General features: G+C 38.8%; 1 protein-coding gene across 1 annotated transcript; it reads right to left on the bottom strand.

The window, feature by feature from the left end:
* Positions 1-10,698: 10,698 nt before the first annotated feature.
* Positions 10,699-13,355, bottom strand: LOC130674692 (fibroin heavy chain-like). Its single transcript, XM_057480102.1, has 4 exons — positions 13,099-13,355; positions 12,419-12,583; positions 10,894-12,345; positions 10,699-10,825 (listed from the first exon to the last, which is right to left on the bottom strand). Exons 3-4 carry the CDS (start codon positions 12,317-12,319, stop codon positions 10,779-10,781), a joined length of 1,473 nt encoding a protein of 490 aa, XP_057336085.1. The 5' UTR covers positions 12,320-12,345; positions 12,419-12,583; positions 13,099-13,355; the 3' UTR covers positions 10,699-10,778.
* Between the last annotated feature and the right edge of the window lie 9,023 nt (positions 13,356-22,378).

Below are 22,378 nucleotides of genomic sequence, written 5' to 3'. Positions count from 1 at the left end.
TCGCTACATTATTTCCTAGACTACGCCTAACTGGTGGTCTGTTCTGTAATGGCGTACCTGCAGTGACCACCAGGCTTGGTATATTGGGTACCGAGGGAGGGGGAACCGACATTGTCGAGTTCGCGGACGAAACGGTAGTACTGGACGTTATCATACTCGTTGTCGCATGTGGTGAGTGTACTACCCTGGATCGGTTACTCTGGTTCGATGAACCAACCCCGTCAAATATTACCTCCCCGCTATCCTGCCTATTCTGTTGCTTAGAATTTTGGCGCGTCAATGGTCGCGTGTTACTCATTATTCAAAACAAAATTAATTCCGAATTTCTTATTTTACTCGATAGCTATTATCAGCTTACGAGCCCAAATAGACTTAAATTAAAATAAATATTGCCGAAGCACAATTATAAAATATAAATATAACACGAATAATCCTTATTTCCGGATTTAAATTTTATTTTATAATGACCGATGACTAATATTTTAATCCCTAACGGCAGTTTTATTTTTGTTTGTTCCCAAAAAAAAAAAAATATAATTTTATTATTTTACCGGAATTAACTTCCGGAAGACGTTCATCGGATTGCTTGGATAATTACTAGCATTACAACAGTGACAGTATTGTTTAATTATCTATTTTATATTAAATCTAATTATTCTTCTAGAATAAACTTCCGTAAACAAATATCCTAACGAATGTTCTTGACCGGTAATTACCGACTTTAATTTATTATGATAGAGTACTTTATTTATGGTGACTCATCTACTAAATAAATACAAATTACCGGCTACTCGAAGAATGGTTTATTCTAAACCAGAATAAACTAGATAAATACTAATTTATTTATTTCAGATTTTATTTTGAAAAATATTTCCAGCAAAATTTTATTTATTCTTAAGATTTTATTTTGAAAGACACTGTCACCAAAGAAATTTTATATCTTTATTTTTCTACAAAAGAATTTCTTTATTTTATTTTATTTTACTTTATTTTATTTTCTCCACCAGTGTTTACTATTTGTTTACTGATGACGCGTGCGACCGATGCGTAAGCCGGTGAGTATCGCTTTTCTAACCGGCGCTACAGGAATTTATCGATTTTTTTCTCGCACACGTAATACTTAAATTTTTATTTTTCCCATTTATTATTTTAATATTTTAATTAAAATTTTAATTTATAACACATTCAAATTTTTTTGGGCAACCAATGCAGTTCGAACACAATTTTTGGTTGTACAAATTTCTCTCTTCAACGGTAATAGGGTGGTAAAAGAAAGATTCAAAATTTATTTGTAATTTTTATAATTATAAATTGGTATAATTATAAATTATCTACTATCACCAGGTCTAAAAATTTCAGGACGAGGAACACGAGTTGGGCGCCAAATATAACGGTGGGCCCTGGCTACTTCGTGTCCAGTAGCTACGAACCACAGTTAATAAATAATTCCCGAGCTTAATTAGTAATTAATTAAATTATCGATTTAAGTCGATTATCGCGGGTTCTGGAATCGGGAACTTGAAATTCTCGGGGGTGAGTCGGCTCGTCCTGAGCCGGACACGCGGCTGAAAATAAACTTAAATCTAAGGGACTCTGGTGATAGTTTATAATTAATACTCAAATAATATAAATTATGTATTTTATTTAACCAAACCCTTTATATACAAATTTTCCTCTTAGTTTTATATATATGTGTAATCATTACAATTTAATTTAAAGAATGTATCGGGCGATATGTGCGGGAATAAACATCGTGGAAAATGAGAAAAATTGGCGGGAAATTACCGCGTTGAAGAGAGAGGCATTATACAAAATTATCATAGATTATCTATATATATATATAGGCGAGCAAATATCTGGACTTACTGCCGGAATCGGACGACGTTCCATTTTCCTGGTCTCCAGTGAATAATGTTCCTTGAGTGGATAGGATCTGGACACGATGACAAACTGCTACTTGAATCGGTATCCCAACAGAACTACTGTAGCACTTATGGTTTAATTAACCACACCAACACACGACTCAAAACCACTAGATAAAATTCAAATGTATTCAAAGAACAGAAGGTGGAAAAAGAGCGACTGATCAGTAAGCGTACTGGAGCTCAAGTGTCGTCTTATTATTTACTGTCTTTGGTCAGCACCTCATATTGACCCCTTCCAATTATGCGCAATGACCAATTTTCGAATCTCTGCTGCGCTAAGACTACCACCAAGACTCAGCCGAACTCGCAAACGAGAAATTTATACGAGAGAGAGAGAGAGAGAGAGAGAGAACAAATAGAAGCGAGAGAGCCGTACTTTCACGTCTTAAAACTACTGCTGCACGGTTACAAAACATAAATATCCATGTATAAATCGATATCGATTTATACTTTTAAATTGCTGCCGAAACCTTTGATTATTTTTTAAGTATTGGGGATTTAAGTTTGATTGATAGTTGACAAAATAAAAATTTAATAACATTGATATTAAAAAATTGTCATATTATGTGATATATATATATATATATGTAGCGTTGCTACTAGGTAACGCGATCGATAAAATTCGACAGTTTCCGTCGAACATCGATTATTTCATTTTATCCATCTCTACCACATTGGTGGGAACCATTAGTAATAGACCGTGGGATTGTACACATGCATCCAGGCTTCTTACTTTACTGTATACTTACAATCACTGCGTTATTTTCCGTTTATTTAAATAAAACATTTGTTTAAATTAATTAGTTGGTTTTAATAATTTATATTATCACCTCAACCACTAAATTGGTGACCCCGACGTGATCTCTTTTTAAGGGAAGCGTCGAACACGTGTATTACACAGTGTGCAAAATTTTCGCGAGTTCTCGTGTTGTTTTCCCGCGAATATTTTGTCGCGTTGCCGTTTAATCGGCGAGACCGTGATTTTGTACTCACAGTTATTTTTGTGTGAATTTATTTTTGAATTAATTAGTGCAGTGATTTTTGTTATCATTGTGCAGTTTTTTTATTCTTTTATCACCGCTGGTGCATTGCTGGGCATCTTATGGACGTTATGCCGCATCAGTGTTGATTCGAGGGACCTTTAGTGCGAATCGAATAGTGGTAAAAGTTTTCGCGAGCTGTGATAAAAAAATTGTAATTAATTTTTCGTGCAGTGTCGCGTATAATTTTCTTTCCGTTGCCGGAAATACCATCGAGGATTAGGCCGATTTGCCGGCTGTACATTCCTGAGCCGTGCGTCATCGATAATCTTCGGTAGCACAATACCGAATCAAAGACATTTTCAGTAGGTGATGTCAGACTCGAAAATCGACGGCGACGAGAAAATAAAATCCGAGTCATCTGACGAAGACACATTTGAATCTAATTTATCGGGATCATCGTCGTTCACGTCAGTTAAATTAAATATGGCCGTGAACATCAAAGCACCCCAGTTCAGTACGGAGAATCCGAAACTGTGGTTTGCGCAGGTTGAGGCGCAGTTCGCAACATATCAGGTAGCAACAGAACGCGCCAAATTTGACCTGGTGATACCGCTGCTTGAAACCCGCATCGCTGCTGAAGTACAAGAAACCATCATCAATCCTCCAGCAAACACGCCGTACAGCGATTTAAAAGCCGCTTTAATAAAATGCTTCACGAGATCCGAAGAAGCACGGATTAGTCAGCTCCTCGACAGAGAGACTTGGCGATCGGACACCGTCGCAACATTTACGACATCTGCGTACACTGGTACCCGGCATTGATGACGCTATCATTAAAGCACGTTGGTTTTCGCACATGCCTAATGAGATTCAAGTATGTCTTGAAGCAATCAGCGACTCAACGCTTGATAAGCTCGCCGAGTCAGCTGACCGTATGGTTGAGCGGATATCGCTCAAACCTCAAGTTGCCGCTGCTACAGCAAATCAACCATCAACCACCGAGCACGGCGAGATTGCTGCACTGCGCAGAGAAATTGCGCAACTCACGAATCAAGTGAAAAACTTGACAGTTAAACGTGGCAGATCCAGAAGTCGATCACGATCACGATCACGTGTGTCGAAGAAATTTGATCTCTGCTGGTACCATTACAAGCACGGTAAAAATGCCCGATCGTGCATTCCCGGCTGCAAATGGCAGGGAAACTCAAACGAGAATCAGTAGAGGCGGCTAATGATTCTCAATCGATTTCTCGCCGCCTGTTTATCCGAGATCGAACTACAGGAACGGAATATCTTGTCGATTCCGGCTCCGATTTATCTGTCTTTCCACGTGGCTGGCTGAAATCAAATAGTACACCCATAGGTTATCAACTGTATGCCGCAAACGCCTCGATAATTCAAACCTATGGTCTAAAATCTATTAAATTGAACCTTGGACTTCGCCGTGACTTCTCATGGAATTTTATCATTGCTGACGTCACTAAACCGATTATAGGTGCAGACTTCCTAAGTCATTACGACTTACTAGTCGACCTAAAGCGAAAATGCCTTCGTGATGGCGTCACTGGTTTATTGACACCCAGAAATTCTCACACGACATCGGCAGAAACAAATATTAAAGCAGTCGATGGCAATTCTGCATATATGGAATTATTAAGAGAATTTTCCGATATTACACGACCTGACGCTACTCAGCGTCAAACTAAAAAACATTCAACCGTTCATCATATACGAACGTCACCTGGCCCGCCAGTTTCGTGCAAAGCAAGACGTCTGGCTCCAGATAAGTTGAAAATCGCACAAGCAGAGTTCCGTAAAATGATCGAGGAAGGTATTTGCAGACCATCCAACAGCGCCTGGGCTTCACCACTTCACTTAGCGCAGAAGAAGTCCGGAGAATGGAGGCCTTGCGGTGATTACCGTCCACTCAACGATCGAACCTTAATCGATAAATACTCGTTACGTTATCTTGACGACTTTGCCGCACTTTTGCACGGTAAAAGTATATTTTCAGTCGTCGATTTTGCAAAGGCATTTTTGCAAATACCCGTCGCCCCGGAGGACGTGCCGAAAACGGCGATCATCACACCGTTCGGGTTATTCGAGTTCAAATTTATGACGTTTGGGCTTAAAAACGCAGCTCAAACGATTCAACGATTCATTGACGAGGTCACTCGTGACCTTGAATTCGTCTTTCCTTATGTTGACGATATTTTAATCGCATCCAACGACGAAAAGCAGCACATGGAGCACCTAAAAACATTATTCGAGCGTCTCCGTGAATACGGACTGGTAATTAACGTACCAAAATGCCAGTTTGGTCTACCGGAAGTAAAATTTCTCGGCCATCTCATCACCAAAGATGGAACCAAGCCGTTACCGGAGAAAGCAGAGGCTATTGCCAATTTTGAGCCTCCTACCACCGTAAAAGCTCTTCGTCGATTTCTCGGCACAGTGAATTTCTACAGAAAGTTCATCAAGAACGCTGCAGAAATTCTAGCACCACTTAATAAAATTTTGGAAGGACCCAAAGTCAAAGGCTCTCATCCAGTCAACTGGACAACTGAACTTCAAGAGTCTTTTAAGTCAGCTAAACGAGCTCTCGCGGATGCTACATTGTTGGTTCACCCTAAAATCGATGCTGACTGGGCAATATTCACCGATGCATCCGAAATCGGTATTGGAGCCGTTCTACAGCAAAAAGTGGATAACAACTGGCAACCACTGGCATTTTTCAGTCGAAAAGAGTCTCCGTCGATTAAAAAATTGTCGACATACGACCGCGAGTTGAACGCCATCTACGAGGCTGTAAAATACTTTCGGCATATTTTCGAAGGCCGGCATGTTACAATCTACACCGATCACAAGCCGCTTCAGCACGCTTACAAACAGCGCACCGAAAGAGCATCGCCTTGGCAATTTCGTCGACTCGATTTTATCGGTCAATTTACCACCGATATTCGACATGTGTCGGGTACCGACAATATTGTCGCTGACACATTGTCACGCGTCGAAGCAGTATCTATTGCTATAACATCGCAAGAACTTGCCGACGCTCAACAAACCGACAATGAACTCCAGCAGTTGTTACGTCAAACAACTGCTTTAAATTTAAAAACGATACAACTCGATAATGGACCTGCACTGTATTGTGACACTGCGTCAGGTACAGTGCGTCCATATGTTCCAGAGCCGCTGAGAAAGAAGGTGTTTAATTCACTGCACTCGCTAGCTCATCCCGGAATTAAAGGATCACTTAAACTTGTCTCCAAACGATACGTCTGGCCGTCGATTAATAAAGATTGCCGTGAATGGGCGAAATCTTGCATCGATTGCCAGAAGAATAAAATTCAGAGACACGTGTCATCGCCGATCGCCAGTTTTGAACCTCCAACTGAACGATTCGAGCACATACACATCGATCTAGTGTCTTTAAAAACATCAAGAGGCTATAATCAGTGCTTACCGATCATCGACCGATTCACGAGATTTCCTGAGGCTGTCCCGTTATCCAATGGAACCGCAGAGGCGATAGCACATGCACTATCGCTGCACTGGATTTCACGCCACGGAGTACCGAAACGCATAACTTCGGACCAAGGTCCACAATTCGAATCGTCGTTATTCCAATCGTTGATGAAAATGTACGGAATAAAACACCTACATACTACGCCGTATCATCCGCAAGCTAACGGTCTAGTCGAACGTTTACATCGTCAATTAAAGTCAGCACTCTTGTGTCATCAAGAGTCATGGTATGACGCATTACCAGCCGTTTTGCTCGGCTTACGCGCTGCTTGGAAAGACGACATACAGACGACACCGGCTGAATTAGTATACGGTGAGCCAATTCGTTTACCTGGCGAGTTACTCACTCCCAGTAACAAAACTACACCTCACGATATCATTAACACATTAAAACGTCATTTTAATTCATTGGCACCGGCCGAAATGTCGCGTCACGGCAAGCATTCTGTTTTCTGTTTCAGGAACCTTAGTACTTGCAGCCACGTACTGGTACGGAATGACCAGATTGGACCATCTTTCTCGCCGCCGTACGAGGGTCCATATCGTGTAATAACCCGACACGATAAATACTTCATCGTTGATTTTCGTGGACGACAAATCGCCATTTCTGTGGACAGATTAAAGCCGGTCTACGAGGCAAATTCAGTCGACACGACGACGATGATAACAAACTCCCAGCCGATTAACACAGCAACCGAGACCGTAAAACGCCGAGTCCGGTTTAATATTTAAAAATTTACACGATTTAATTTTTTTTTATATAAAAGTTTTTTTTTTTCTACAAAGTAATAATTCACCACTTTATTATACTCATTCATTTAATTATTTATTTATTCATGTCATTTGTAAATATTCTATTACTTTAATCTATCGTGTATTAAAATTAAAAAAAAAAAAAAAAAAAAAAAAAAAAAAAACAAAGGGAGTTCTGTAGCGTTGCTACTAGGTAACGCGATCGATAAAATTCGACAGTTTCCGTCGAACATCGATTATTTCATTTTATCCATCTCTACCACATTGGTGGGAACAATTAGTAATAGACCGTGGGATTGTACACACGCATCCAGGCTTCTTACTTTACTGTATACTTACAATCACTGCGTTATTTTCCGTTTATTTAAATAAAACATTTGTTTAAATTAATTAGTTGGTTTTAATAATTTATATTATCACCTCAACCACTAAATATATATATTAGGGTGCTTCGTTTCCGGCGAAAGTATTTTTTTCGATGCTCATCAAGCAAAATATTGTTTTTTATGCTGAAACAAAAATTCCTGCCAAGTTTGAGCTCTTAATTACAATTTCAAGTACATTCCATTTGATTTCAAAGATTTCCTATTTAGAATACATGTAAATTAAATTGCTTTTTTTTTAACTTCCTAATACTCAGCTGCATTTTATGATATCGACGCGGTTTTGGTCGCAAATTGTAGGGCATTTGGTGTTCTTCAAAAGTGCCCATAGTTACTTAGCTGTAATTCCAGCTGTTTAACTAGTGTCCGTTGCGGAAGTTATTTATTCTATGAAATTGACCTTTATTGACTTGCGGAACGTAAACCAATGAAAGTACACTAAAAATACTAATGGAGATTTTATAGGAAATTTGATTCTCTTCAAAAAAAGTCCTATGAGTCAAGTCGCTAAAGTCCATAGTTTCCGAGTTATAGTAATTTTAATAATTTGAATAATATAATATCAATTATAATAGTTTTTTTTTTTATTTTATTTTTCAAAATATTAAAATTACTATAACTCGGAGACTATGGACTTAAGCGACTTGACTGATAGGACTTTTGTTGAAGGGAATCAAATTTCCTATAAAATCTCCATTAGCATTTTTAGTATACTTTCATTGGTTTACGTTCTGCAAGCCAATAAAGGTCAATTTCATAGAAAAAATATTTTCCGCAACAGACACTAGTAAAACAGCTGGAATTACAGCTAAGTAACTATGGGCACTTTTGAAGAACACCAAATGCCCAACAATTTGCGACCAAAACCGCGTCGATATCATAAAATGCAGCTGAGTATTAGAAAGTTAAAAAAAAAGTAATTAAATTTACATGTATTTTGAATGGGAAATCTTTGAAATCAAATGGAATGTACTTAGGATTGGAATTAAGAGCTCAAACTTGGCAGGAATTTTTGTTGCAGCATAAAAAACAATATTTTGCTTGATTAGCAACGAAAAAAATACTTTCGCCGGAAACGAAGCACCCTAATATATATATATATATATATATATATATATATATATATATATATATATATATATATATATATATATATATATATTAGGGTGATCCAAAAAATAAGAAACTATTTGTTTTATCTCGCAAACAGATTCAAAAGTTTCATATACATAAAAAAAGACGTTTGTGAAAATTAGAGTTCTTAATATTAACATTAAGAAGTTCCTCATCGCACTTTTCTATTTCCCATAAGAATAACATGGGAAAAATTTTTTTTACGTCTTCTGATTTTTATAAGTAGCTAACGATGCGTCATAGAAATAAATGGCAGGCATACTTTTGTAGGGAATTGAATGCTCTACAAAAAAAAATTCTTTCATTTTTTGAGGAATCTATTTGTTCAAAAGTTATTTGAGGTTGGTCGAATTCATATTAAATTTTGAGATTTTCTACTTTTTCGGCGAAACTATCAGACTTATTACAAAATATCATCAGACCTTTTTTCTAGACAATTTTATTCCGTAAAAGTTATTGTCAATAAAGTTTTTTTGAATTCCGCATTGTTTTCTAGTTATTTTTATTTTAATGTCAAGCTCTTAAAATCGATCAGAAGACTATTTTTTTATGAGCATGACATTAGAATAAAAATAACTAGAAAACAATGCGGAATTCAAAAAAACTTTATAAGAAATAACTTTTAGGGAATAAAATTGTCTACAAAAAAGGTCTGACGATATTTTGTAATAAGTCTGATAGTTTCGCCGAAAAGTAGAAAATCTCAAAATTTAATATTAATTCGACTTCAACCTCAAATAACTTTTGAAAAAATAGATTCCTCAAAAAATGATAAGAATCTTATCGTAGAGCAATCAATTCCCTACAAAAATATGCCTGCCAATTATTCCTATGACGCATCGTTAGCTACTTATGAAAATCAGAAGACGTAAATAAAATTTTTCCCATGTTATTCTTATGGAAAATAGAAAAGTGCGATGAGAAACCTCTTAATGTTAATATTAAGAGCTCTAACTTTTACAGGCGTCTTTTTTTATCTAAATGAAACTTTTTGAACCTGTTGGGAAGAAAAAAAAAATTTGTTATTTTTTGGATCACCCTTATATATATATATATATATATATATATATATATATATATATATATATATATATATATTGGACCCATATACATAATTAAACATTTATAGGCTTCATATCAATTAAGTCTGATCAGATCTAATCATACATAGACATGTATAACTACTTATAAGTTCATATTATTCATGTCTGATCAGATCCAATCATATATAGGCCGATATCTTATTGTATATGGGTTTGTATCAGTCATGTCTGATCAGATCTAATTTTGTATAGTCTTATATCTAGAACAATACTGGTTTTACAGAGACTATCGACGGATTTTTTTTAGAAATTTATAGAAATGTTTTAGTCTTTACAGTAAAAGAAAGATTTGCTCCATGGCAGTTAGAGGCTTGATGATCAAGAAAATAGTCACTAGAGACACAACGGGTGAGATACAGAGCAGAATTCCATAGAGATTACCATCAACGCCCTAAACAAGACCACCAGAAAGATTTCCAGCAAGATCATAAGCCAGACCACCAGCAAGATTACCAGCAGGACACGAGCAAGACCATAAGTCAGACAATGAGCGAGACCATAAGCGGGACCACAAGCGAGACCATGAGCAAGACCACAAGCGAGAACATGAGCAAGACTACGAGAAGACCACGAGCGAGACCATGAGCACGACCAGAAGCAAGACCAAGAGCAAGATCGAAAGCAAGATTACGAGCGAGACTACTATCAAGATTATCAGCAAGATCATGATCAAGACCATAAGCAAGACCACAAGCGAGACCATAGGTAAGACTACCAGCTAGATTACCAGCACGACCGTGAGCAACATCACCACTAAAATTACCAGTCATACCACGAGCGAGACTTTTAGCAAGACTACCAGCCTCAAGCGAGACCATTGGTAAGACAACTAAAACTAAAAACGAATAGAGATCCGAAAAAAATTCAGTTCATTGGGCATTGAAAATCAGGCAAATTATAATTTATTTAAAATTTCTTTTTAGGGTTTTTCAAATTCCATAAAAATAGCGTAATACATCTCTTGAAGTCTTATCTGGTTAACTGGTTCTCTCGAATGGTATTTTGCAGAGTGAATCCTGTAACAAAGTCATCAATTTATTAATTTAAAATTTGAAGTTATACACAATGAATAAGAATAATTTACTTTCAACAGTGTCTAACAGCTGATTCAGAACAGGATCGTGTTGACAGCTCTGAAGTGTCAGCTTTTTTAATTGTTGTGATCCTAGGATGCTGAGTAACAGCCGGCGAATCATTTCCTTCGGCTTATTTTCAAATCTCATTATATCTTGCAGATCAAGAGACCGTAAGTGAACATTGGTTCCTTTGATTAATTCAACCATCCCGGTTTTCTGAGCTGTCGTTACCACAGAAGTAACGACATCAGTATTAGCAGCACTTGCATTAGCAGCACCAGCAACAGCTCCACCAGCAACAACAGCAGCAGCTGCACTCGGAGTTGCATCGGCACCAGCGGCAAACGTGGCACCAACAGCAGCATCAGCAACAGCACCTGCAGCAGCACCCATAGCAGTACTACCATCAGCAACAGCACCAGTGATAGCTCCACCATCATCAACACTAGCAGCAGCAGCTGCACCCGGAGTAGCATCAGCACTAGCACCAACAGCATCAGTAACAGCACCAACAGCAGCACCCGTAGCAGCAACAGCACCAGCGACAGCTCCACCATCATCAATTTCAGCTACAGCAACTGCACCCGGAGTAGCGCTAGCATCAGCAGAATCAGCAACAACACCAGTACCTGGATTTGCATCAGCACCAGCGCCAAACATAGTACCAAGAGCAGCATCAGCAACAGCACCGGCAGCAGTACCCGTAGCAGCACTAGCATCAGCAACAGCACCAGCGACCGCTTCACCATCATCAATACCAGCAGCAGCAGCTGCACCCGGAGTAGCACCAGCACTAGCACCAACAGCATCAGTAACAGCACCAACAGCAGTACCCGTAGCAGCAACAGTACCAACGACAGCTACAGCAGCTGCACTCGGAGTAGCATCTGCACCAGCATCAGCAACAGCACCCATTGTAGCACCAGCATCAGCAACAGCACCAGCGACAACTCCACCAGCAGCAGCAGCACCAGCGCCGAACGTGACACCCACAACAGCACCTGTACCCGTACCAGCATCAGCGACTCCAGTATCAACAGTACTATCAATGCCAGCACCAACAGTTGAACCAATACTATCACTATTACAAGTACTGGTAACATTCCCATAAATTGCTATTATTTCGTCGACAACTTCTACATCGGCAACAGTACCAGCGACAGCTCCGGGATCCGCGACAGCATCAGCGGCGCCAGCAGCAGAAGTAGCAGCAGCGGCATCAGGAGTAGCATTAGCAGTAGCAGCAGCGGCACCAGGAGTACCATAAGCACTAGCACCAGACGTAGCACTAACAGCAGCAACAGCACCAACGTGACAAATGTCATCATCAGCAGCGGCATCAGAATCATCATCCGTAGTAGTAGTAGTATTTGCAGCAGGGGCAGTTTCCGTGGTCTTCTCGTACCCAATAATTATGCCATCAGTATTTACCATGAAACTCTCCTACCAATTGACGTCTTCTACACATTAAAAAATAATAATAAGTCAAAAAAACTAATAACGATTAGAAAAATAATAAAATATGAAGCTTACCATTTTCAGCGATGATAAAAGCAGACACAAATTTTCTCCCCCATCTAACGGTCACACGATTGAAATCCAATCTTTTCCGGATTAACTTGGAGGATATAACACCAGTGGATTGGTCCCAAGGAGAAAAAATTAGAGCGAACATCGCAGCAGAAAACACGAAGAGAGCTTGAGATTAAAGAAATAACTTTAAATGTAAAGCGTCAACACTAATGACAGAAAAACAAGTGATCGCTACGTACTAATATCGAAACAACTGGTATTGAACAGTTGAATTCAAATTTTAATAAATCTAGTAAATTAATAAAAAAAAAATTGAAACTTTTTTTTTGTGTTCTAAATTTTTTTTTAAATCTTTTCGGAAATTTTTTTTTTTTGTCATTTCTTTGCATTTGCTGAGTTATCAACGCAAAAATTTGAGAAAAGTCGAAAAAAAAAAATTATTTTATTTTGATTATGATAACACAATTAAAGGAACAAAACTTGCTCCTTTAATTGTTTAGCAAAACTTTGAACGATGATTCCCAAAAAACGGTTCGACACATCAATTTAAAAATTTACAGGGGACTTGAGGGTACATTAAGCTGAAAAAGCCCCTGGCAACATTTTTTTTTTTTATCGATATTTGCAGAGTAGCGGTTGATTTACTAAAAAACCAAAAAAAGTCATTTTGTTGTGCTTACTTCTAATGGATGTTAAAAATAAAAAAAATCTGTTTTTCCAAAAAATGATGACAGGGTCTTGTAGGGAATTCATTTAAGTTTTCAACGCCGCCCTTCAACTTTTTGTGCGATCATTGGTACCTGAAATATCGATGATCAAAGCCAAAAGGATTATTTTCTGTTTGAAGGCTGATATCTCTGCGACAAATCGTCCTACGAGGTTAAGATAAAAAAACAAAATTGAAGCTGAATAAATTTGCTAAACAAGCTATGCATTCGTTTAGTTGAAAGAATTTTTCCGCGGTCCGTGGGCTAGTCGGAAAAAAAAAATTTTTATAAATTTATTGTCTCGCGGCATTTCTCATGTTTGCACAATAACCGGAGCTTTTAAAAAATTTTGGAAAAAATGCACTAAAACTAGAGATTTTAATGTATGGAATGCTTTTTTTAAAATCTTGATACGATTATTTTTCACCAAGTGACAGCCATCCAAACATCACTAAAATATTTATAAGATTTTTCTGCTCCTTTAATTTTTTGCTTTAATTTTTAATTATAGGACTTCTTCAATTTTAAGTCCTAATTACAATTATAGTGCTTACATCAAATTTAAGTAAAAAGTACAATAGTCTTTAGTACTTACCCTGGTAGGAAGGGACCTTTGGACAGGGCTTGGACCAGGCATTGGCCAGTCGTCATGCCAGAGTTCCATGGTGACACAAATCATAATCGATCTGCGACGTAAAATCCGCGACATGAAAGCCGAAGATATTTTATCCGATAGACAAAATGTCCTTGGACTAAATATTCAAGAGACAAAAAATCCGTGACAAAATATCCTGTCGATAAATCTTATTCAGAAAAATATATTTTCAGTGAAAAAATAATTAATGGTTTTCGATAAATGGGTACAGTACCATTCTAAGCATATGTGTTGACCTATTTTCAAAATCATAGCCACCCGAAATCTGTGAAAAAAGGGCACAGTTTTTTTGCTTGTTAATTGTTTAAATACAATTTAATTCAGAAATATTAGATCGTAAAGATAAGGTGAAATGTAGTTTTATTTGATGAACTTAAAATTGTCTCATGGGTAATGACATACATTTATTAATTTGTAATTTTATGATTTGATAGAAATAAATAAATTAAGATTAAGATCAAGTTGCACTACTATAAAGTTTTGTACATAGCAATAACTAATTAAATAAAAATTATTGTATATCAAATAATGTTACGTTTTAAAAAATTTCAACTCTAGATATTAATCGTATACTCGGTGGACCGTTATGCCCTGGTGTTCTCTATATACATACATGTATAGATACATGTGAAGTTGCTAACTTTAATATTAAATAAAAATTTAACCCAGTCTTGAGGCTCGGGCCAATAGTCACTACCCAAGGCTCGACTTAATTTAATGAAACCATTGGGCCAAGCCTCGGCCTAGACTTGGGCCAATAGTTAGCTGCCAAGACTTGGCTTAATGTAATCAAACCATTGGGCCAAGCCCTGGTTGAGGCTTAGGCCAGTGGTCAGCTGCCGAAGCTTGTCAAGTGACAACAGGGCCAAGGCTCGGCCTATAGTCAGCCTTGGCGATTCCTACCTGGGTTACTACAACTTTCAAGTACCAAGTACAATGTATTTAGTATAAATAAATCGTCAAAAATACTAAGTTACAAACTATTTAGTACTTTTTCTGTTTTTGAGGATGTATTTTTTAGACACGTACCAAGAATTAATTTGAGTTTCAAGTCTAATTTTAATGAAATACTCAGTATTTACTAAATCCTATTTTGCCCATCCCTGATATAGAAGGACTGTTTTTACTCAACAATGACCCAGAAAAAGTTGCAAAAAGTTGCAAATTCCAACCAAAATATGCGCGTACCTTGTTCCTAGCTAGACCTAGGTCATAAGGACTGCTTAGCAAGCTAAAGTTGTGGATAACATTTTCAACAAGCCATTTATTTATCGCCAGCAAGACCACCAGCAAGACCACCAGCGAGACCACCAGCGAGACCACAAGCAAGATCACCAGCAAAACCTTCAGCAAGACCACCTGCAAGACCACCTGCAAGACCACCAGCAAGACCACAAGCAAGACCACCAGCAAGACCACAAGCAAGACCTTGAGCAAGATCACTGGCAATAATTTTTAAAACTCAATACTAAATATTTTTATATTTATTTACGATTCTACAATTATACTAGTGTATTAAAAATTCATAGCTTCTTAGTGGTCGTTCGTTTGATGCAATCTTGTTCTTCTTGGCATAAAAAAACTTTTTCAATACACTTCTCGTCCGGAGTGTTCAGCTCAAATATCGGATCTGTACAGTACGAGAAAATAGTTGACTCTAAGCAAGAATTGCCACTTGCTGTATCCTGTTCGTATAAAGCAATATACTGGCTAAGTCAGGCAAAGGTTTGCTTGCTTCTTTCGCAATTTTCTTTTTAGGTTGACAAACTTGCAAGCATGTCCAACAAATGCCTAACGAGATGTTCACTGAGCCAATAAGCCAGACGTCCAGCGAAATGTCCCGCGGGGCAACCAGCAAAATGCTGTAAAAATTGACATGCAAGACTATCCGCAAAATCACAATTAAGATCATCAGCCAGATGGTCAGCAAGATGACCAGCAAAATTCTAAGAAAGATCACCAGCAAGACCATTAGCGAGATAGTCAGATAGCTAATCATCGAGAAAGATCACTTGGAAGATTTTTAACAAGACAATCCGCGAGATCTTTACTAATATGTTTAGTATGACGTACAATGAGCGCTTAGCAAAGTCTTGAACGAGACAGAGCAAGCGAAATAAAAGATTTTAAAATAATGTGTATATCTATATATTTATCTATTTGAAATTGCTTTTATTTTGATAAAACATAATTCAATTAGTTTTCAAATTTCTTTTTTTTAATCTGGGTTGCTCATCATATAATTAAAATTCTGTAATTTTTTTTTTTTGTCGAATTTACAAAAGCTTTATTTTCAATAAAAGCATTATTTTCCATTAATAATTCTTTCTATAAAAAGAGAAAAGATAAAACAAAATATACAAATATATTCTATCTTGTATGTTGTGTGTTTTGTTTCTCTTCTATGACAAATCGAACTTTTTAAATTAAATAAATAGTGTATAACTTGAAGTTTACTGTTGCGGCGTTGCCAAACTTATTTATTATTCTTTTATATTTTTGTTAAATCTCAAAGCATGTCTGTGATTGGTCAATTTAGATTTTCAATAACTCAAAAACTATTGAGAAGTTTGAAAAATGGCTAAGGAACTTTATGCTTAGAATCGTCTCCTCTATTCAAATTTTCCCGCTGTGAAGGTAAGTCTGAATCACCCTGTATATATATATATATATATATATATATATATATATATATATATGTAGCGTTGCTACTAGGTGACGCGATCGATAAAATTCGACAGTTTCCGTCGAACATCGATTATTTCATTTTATCCATCTCTACCACATTGGTAGGAACAATTAGTAATAGACCGTGGGATTGTACACACGCATCCAGGCTTCTTACTTTACTGTATACTTACAATCACTGTGTTATTTTCCGTTTATTTAAATAAAACATTTGTTTAAATTAATTAGTTGGTTTTAATAATTCATATTATCACCTCAACCACTAAATTGGTGACCCCGACGTGATCTCTTTTTAAGGGAAGCGTCGAATACGGGCATTACACAGTGCAAAAATTTCGCGAGTTCTCGTGTTGTTTTCCCGCGAATATTTTGTCGCGTTGCCGTTTAATCGGCGAGATCGTGATTTTTGTATTCACAGTTATTTTTGTGTGAATTTGTTTTGAGTTAATTAGTGCAGTGATATATTTTTTTTTGTTTTGTCAGTGGTCAGTTTCTATATCTTTTATCACCGCTGGTGCATTGCTGGGCATCTTATGGACGTTATGTCGCATCAGTGTTAATTCGAGGGACCATTAGTGCAAATCGAGTTGTGATAAAAGTGTTCGCGAGCTGTTTAAAAAATTGTTAATTAACTTTTGGTGCAGTGTCGTTTATAATTTTCTTTTCGTTGCCGGAAATACCATCGAGGATTGAGCCGATTCGCCGGCTGCACATTCCTGAGCCGTGCGTCATCGATAATCTTCGGTAGCACAATACCGAATTAAAGACATTTTCAGTAGGTGATGTCAGACTCGAAAACCGACGGCGACGAGAAAATAAAATCCGAGTCATCTGACGAAGACACATTTAAATCTAATTTATCGGGATCATCGTCGTTTACGTCAGTTAAATTAAATATGGCCGTGAACATCAAAGCACCCCAGTTTAGTACGGAGAATCCGAAACTGTGGTTTGCGCAGGTTGAGGCGCAGTTTGCAACATATCAGGTAGCAACAGAACGCGCCAAATTTGACCTGGTCATACCGCTGCTTGAAACCCGCATCGCTGCTGAAGTACAAGACACCATCATCAATCCTCCAGCAACCACGCCGTACAGCGATTTAAAAGCCGCTTTAATAAAATGCTTCACGAGATCCGAAGAAGCACGGATTAGTCAGCTCCTCGACAGAGAGACTTGGCGATCGGACACCGTCGCAACATTTACGACATCTGCGTACACTGGTACCCGGCATCGATGACGCCATCATCAAAGCACGTTGGTTTTCGCATATGCCAAATGAGATTCAAGTTTGTCTCGAAGCTATCAGCGACTCAACGCTTGACAAGCTCGCCGAGTCAGCTGACCGTATGGTTGAGCGGATATCGCTCAAACCTCAAGTTGCCGCTGCTATAGCAAATCAACCATCAACCGCCGAGCACGGCGAGATTGCTGCACTGCGCAGAGAAATTGCGCAACTCACGAATCAAGTGAAAAACTTGACAGTTAAACGTGGCAGATCCAGAAGTCGATCACGATCACGATCACGTGTGTCGAAGAAATTTGATCTCTGCTGGTACCATTACAAGCACGGTAAAAATGCCTGATCGTGCATTCCCGGCTGCAAATGGCAGGGAAACTCAAACGAGAATCAGTAGAGGCGGCTAATGATTCTCAATCGATTTCTCGCCGCCTGTTTATCCGTGACCGAACTACAGGAACGGAATATCTTGTCGATTCCGGCTCCGATTTATCTGTCTTTCCACGTGGCTGGCTGAAATCAAATAGTACACCCATAGGTTATCAACTGTATGCCGCAAACGCCTCGATAATTCAAACCTATGGTCTAAAATCTATTAAATTGAACCTTGGACTTCGCCGTGACTTCTCATGGAATTTTATCATTGCTGACGTCACTAAACCGATTATAGGTGCAGACTTCCTAAGTCATTACGACTTACTAGTCGACCTAAAGTGAAAATGCCTTCGTGATGGCGTCACTGGTTTATTGACACCCGGAAATTCTCACACGACATCGGCAGAAACTAATATTAAAGCAGTCGATGATAATTCTGCGTATATGGAATTATTGAGAGAATTTACCGATATTACAAGACCTGATGCTACTCAGCGTCAAACTAGAAAACATTCAACGGTGCATCATATCCGAACGTCACCTAGACCACCAGTTTTGTGCAAAGCAAGACGCCTGGCTCCAGATAAGTTGAAAATCGTACAATCAGAGTTCCGAAAAATGATCGAAGAAGGTATTTGCAGACAATCCAACAGCGCCTGGGCTTCACCACCATTTAGCGCTGAAGAAGTCCGGAGAATGGAGGCCGTGCGGTGATTACCGACCGCTTAACGATAGAAAACACATCGTCAAATGCTCGCTGCGTTATCTTGACGACTTTGCCGCATTTTTACACGGTAAAAATATATTCTCAGTCGTCGATTTTGCAAAGGCATTTTTGCAAATACCCGTTGCACCAGAAGACGTGCCGAAAACGGCGATCATTACGCCTTTCGGATTATTCGAGTTCCGGTTTATGACGTTTGGGCTTAAAAACGCGGCTCAAACGTTTCAACGATTTATTGACGAAGTCACCCGCGACCTTGAATTCGTCTTTCCATACATTGACGATATTTTAATCGCATCTACCGACGAAAAACAACACATGGAGCATCTGAAAATTTTATTCGAGCGTCTCCGTGAATACGGACTAGTAATTAATGTACCAAAATGTCAATTTGGTCTACCGGAAGTAAAATTTCTCGGCCATCTCATCACTAAAGATGGAATCAAGCCGTTACCGGAGAAAGTAGAGGCTATCGTCAATTTCGAGCCTCCTACCACCGTAAAAGCTCTTCGTCGATTTCTCGGCACAGTGAATTTCTACAGAAAGTTCATCAAGAACGCTGCAGAAATTCTAGCACCGCTTAATAAAATCTTGGAAGGACCCAAAGTCAAAGGCTCTCATCCAGTCAACTGGACAACTGAACTTCAAGAGTCTTTTAAGTCAGCTAAACTCGCTCTCGCGGATGCTACTCTGTTGGTACACCCTAAAATCGATGCTGACTGGGCAATATTCACCGATGCATCCGAAATCGGTATTGAAGCCGTTCTACAACAAAAAGTGGATAACAATTGGCAACCACTGGCATTTTTCAGTCGAAAAGTGTCTCCGTCGATTCAAAAATTGTCGACATACGACCGCGAGTTGAACGCCATCTACGAGGCTGTAAAATACTTTCGGCATATTTTCGAAGGCCGGCATGTTACAATCTACACCGATCACAAGCCGCTTCAGCACGCTTACAAACAGCGCACCGAAAGAGCATCGCCTTGGCAATTTCCTCGACTCGATTTCATCGGTCAATTTACCACCGATATTCGACATGTGTCGGGTACCGACAATATTGTCGCTGACACATTGTCACGCGTCGAAGCAGTATCTATTGCTATAACATCGCAAGAACTTGCCGACGCTCAACAAACCGACAATGAACTCCAGCAGTTGTTACGTCAAACAACTGCTTTAAATTTAAAAACGATACAACTCGATAATGGACCTGCACTGTATTGTGACACTGCGTCAGGTACAGTGCGTCCATATGTTCCAGAGCCGCTGAGAAAGAAGGTGTTTAATTCACTGCACTCGCTAGCTCACCCTGGAATCAAAGGATCATTAAAAATGACCTCCAAACGATACGTCTGGCCATCGATTAACAAAGACTGCCGTGAATGGGCAAAATCCTGCATCGATTGCCAGAAAAATAAAATTCAGAGACACCTGTCATCGCCGATCGCCAGTTCTGAACCTCCAACTGAACGATTCGAGCACATACACATCGATCTAGTGTCTTTAAAAACGTCAAGAGTCTTTAATCAATGCTTGACTATCATCGACCGATTCACGAGGCTTCCTGAGGCTGTTCCGTTATCCAATGGAACTGCAGAGACGATAGCACACGCACTATCGCTGCACTGGATTTCACGCCATGGAGTACCGAAACGCATTACTTCGGACCAAGGTCCGCAATTTGAATCGTCGTTATTACAATCGTTAATGAAAATGTACGGAATAAAACATTTACATACCACGCCGTATCACCCGCAAGCCAACGGTCTCGTCGAACGTTTACATCGTCAGCTGAAATCAGCACTTTTGTGTCACCAAGAGTCATGGTATGACGCATTACCAGCCGTTTTGCTCGGCTTACGCGCTGCTTGGAAAGACGACATACAGACGACACCGGCTGAATTAGTGTACGGTGAGCCAATTCGTTTACCTGGTGAGTTACTCACTCCCAGTAACAAAACTTCACCTCATGACATCATTAACACATTAAAACGTCATTTCAATTCATTGGCACCGGCCGAAATGTCGCGTCACGGCAAGCATTTTGTTTTCTGTTTCAGGAACCTTAGTACTTGCAGCCACGTACTGGTACGGAATGACCAGGTTGGACCATCTTTCTCAGCACCGTACGAAGGTCCATATCGTAATTAATTAAGATCCAGGGGATCAGGCCGGTGGCCAATTTTATAAAAGTCCAGGGGACTCTTTCGTGTAGTTAATAAAGTCCGGTGGACCAAATTTTATTAGTTGTTAAGAATAAAAGTCCGGTGGACAGTTTTGCTATAAATAGTTATAAGTAAAATAAAAGCCCGGTGGGCAAAGTGTTAATTGGTGAATAAATCTAAAATTATATTGATTTAAATTGTGTCTAAAAAGTAATTTGATCCCTCAATCTTCACACTCTTATACTCTTCAACGACCCTGATTTATAATATTAACATCTCCGGTTCTGGAAGGCCGAGTCTTATCTTCCAGTGGCGCCCTTATTAACATCAATTAATAAAGGGGCCAAACTTGGCAAGGTTGAGATATACCCTGTTATAAGTTTACTCTTGTCACCGATCACAGACCGCTCGTTTGGGTAAATAATATGAATGACCCAACATCGCGTGTAATGAGATGGAGAAAACGGCTTAAAGAGTTTAAATCTACCGTATTATATAAGGCGGGTAAAATAAACACAAACGCGGACGCTTTATCGCGTAACCCAATAATCGAAAACCGCGAAGTGTACCCAATTAAAATTAAATGGCGACCCGGAAAACCCGGAATCGCTAGGTTGAGGACTTCAGATCCTTCAGACGATAGTAAAGTCATTAAAAAGAAACTTAAAAACCAAACTAATTCAGAGTCAGGTAGCTCAAAAAATGATAAAAATAAATTACCTACAAATTTCAACAAAAATAATAAATCAAGTTCAGAGGAAATTACTCCAAGTAATAAAATAATTCGCGATGAAACAAATATTGTCTCTAACTCAGTCGACAGAGTCAGGCAAATTAATTCGAAAATTAAATTACTTGAGCAAAATACTCAAGCGGTCGATCAAAGAGATCCGGTCGAAAAACGTCAAATTCTTGAGCCAAAAACTCAAGCAGTTGGGCCAGTCAGTAACAATACTGCTGACCCAGTCGTCAAATTCACTAGCAATGGCAATAGGACTGATCACCCTATCAACAACGGTTCCCTGGCGGTTTTAAATCACCCTGGAAACAGGGTGGAATCACGGTGGATCCACGGTGGTTACACGGTGTACCCACCCTGATTCCGGGGTGGTTACACGGTGTACCCAGTGCGATTCCACGTACATCGCGTATCCACCGTGGATACACTGTGGAATCAGAGTGGGTACACCGTGTAACCACCCTGATTTCACGGTGTATACACGGTGATAAAATGGCACAAACCCACCGTGTAACCACCCTGGATCCACCGTGATTCCACCCTGTTTCCACTCCCAGGGTGTTACCAGGCTGTTTCCAGGGTGATTCAAAACCGCCAGGGTTAGGGAAAAATAATAAAAACGGATATATCGGTAAAAATAAAAATTAAAAAATAAAAAAATCTGAG

Source organism: Microplitis mediator, chromosome 9 (assembly GCF_029852145.1).
Source record: "Microplitis mediator isolate UGA2020A chromosome 9, iyMicMedi2.1, whole genome shotgun sequence".
Lineage (NCBI taxonomy): Eukaryota > Metazoa > Arthropoda > Insecta > Hymenoptera > Braconidae > Microplitis > Microplitis mediator.
Note: the sequence above shows the minus strand (reverse complement) of the source record. Positions and strands in the feature narration are given on the sequence as shown.

Bases quoted from the DNA above. Each gene is read 5' to 3' on its own strand.
- LOC130674692 (XM_057480102.1), bottom strand. From the start codon at position 12,319: ATGGTAAATACTGATGGCATAATTATTGGGTACGAGAAGACCACGGAA. The intron at 10,826-10,893 runs GTAAATTATTCT...ACTTTGTTACAG, and splicing joins GCTGTTAGACACTGTTGAAA to GATTCACTCTGCAAAATACC.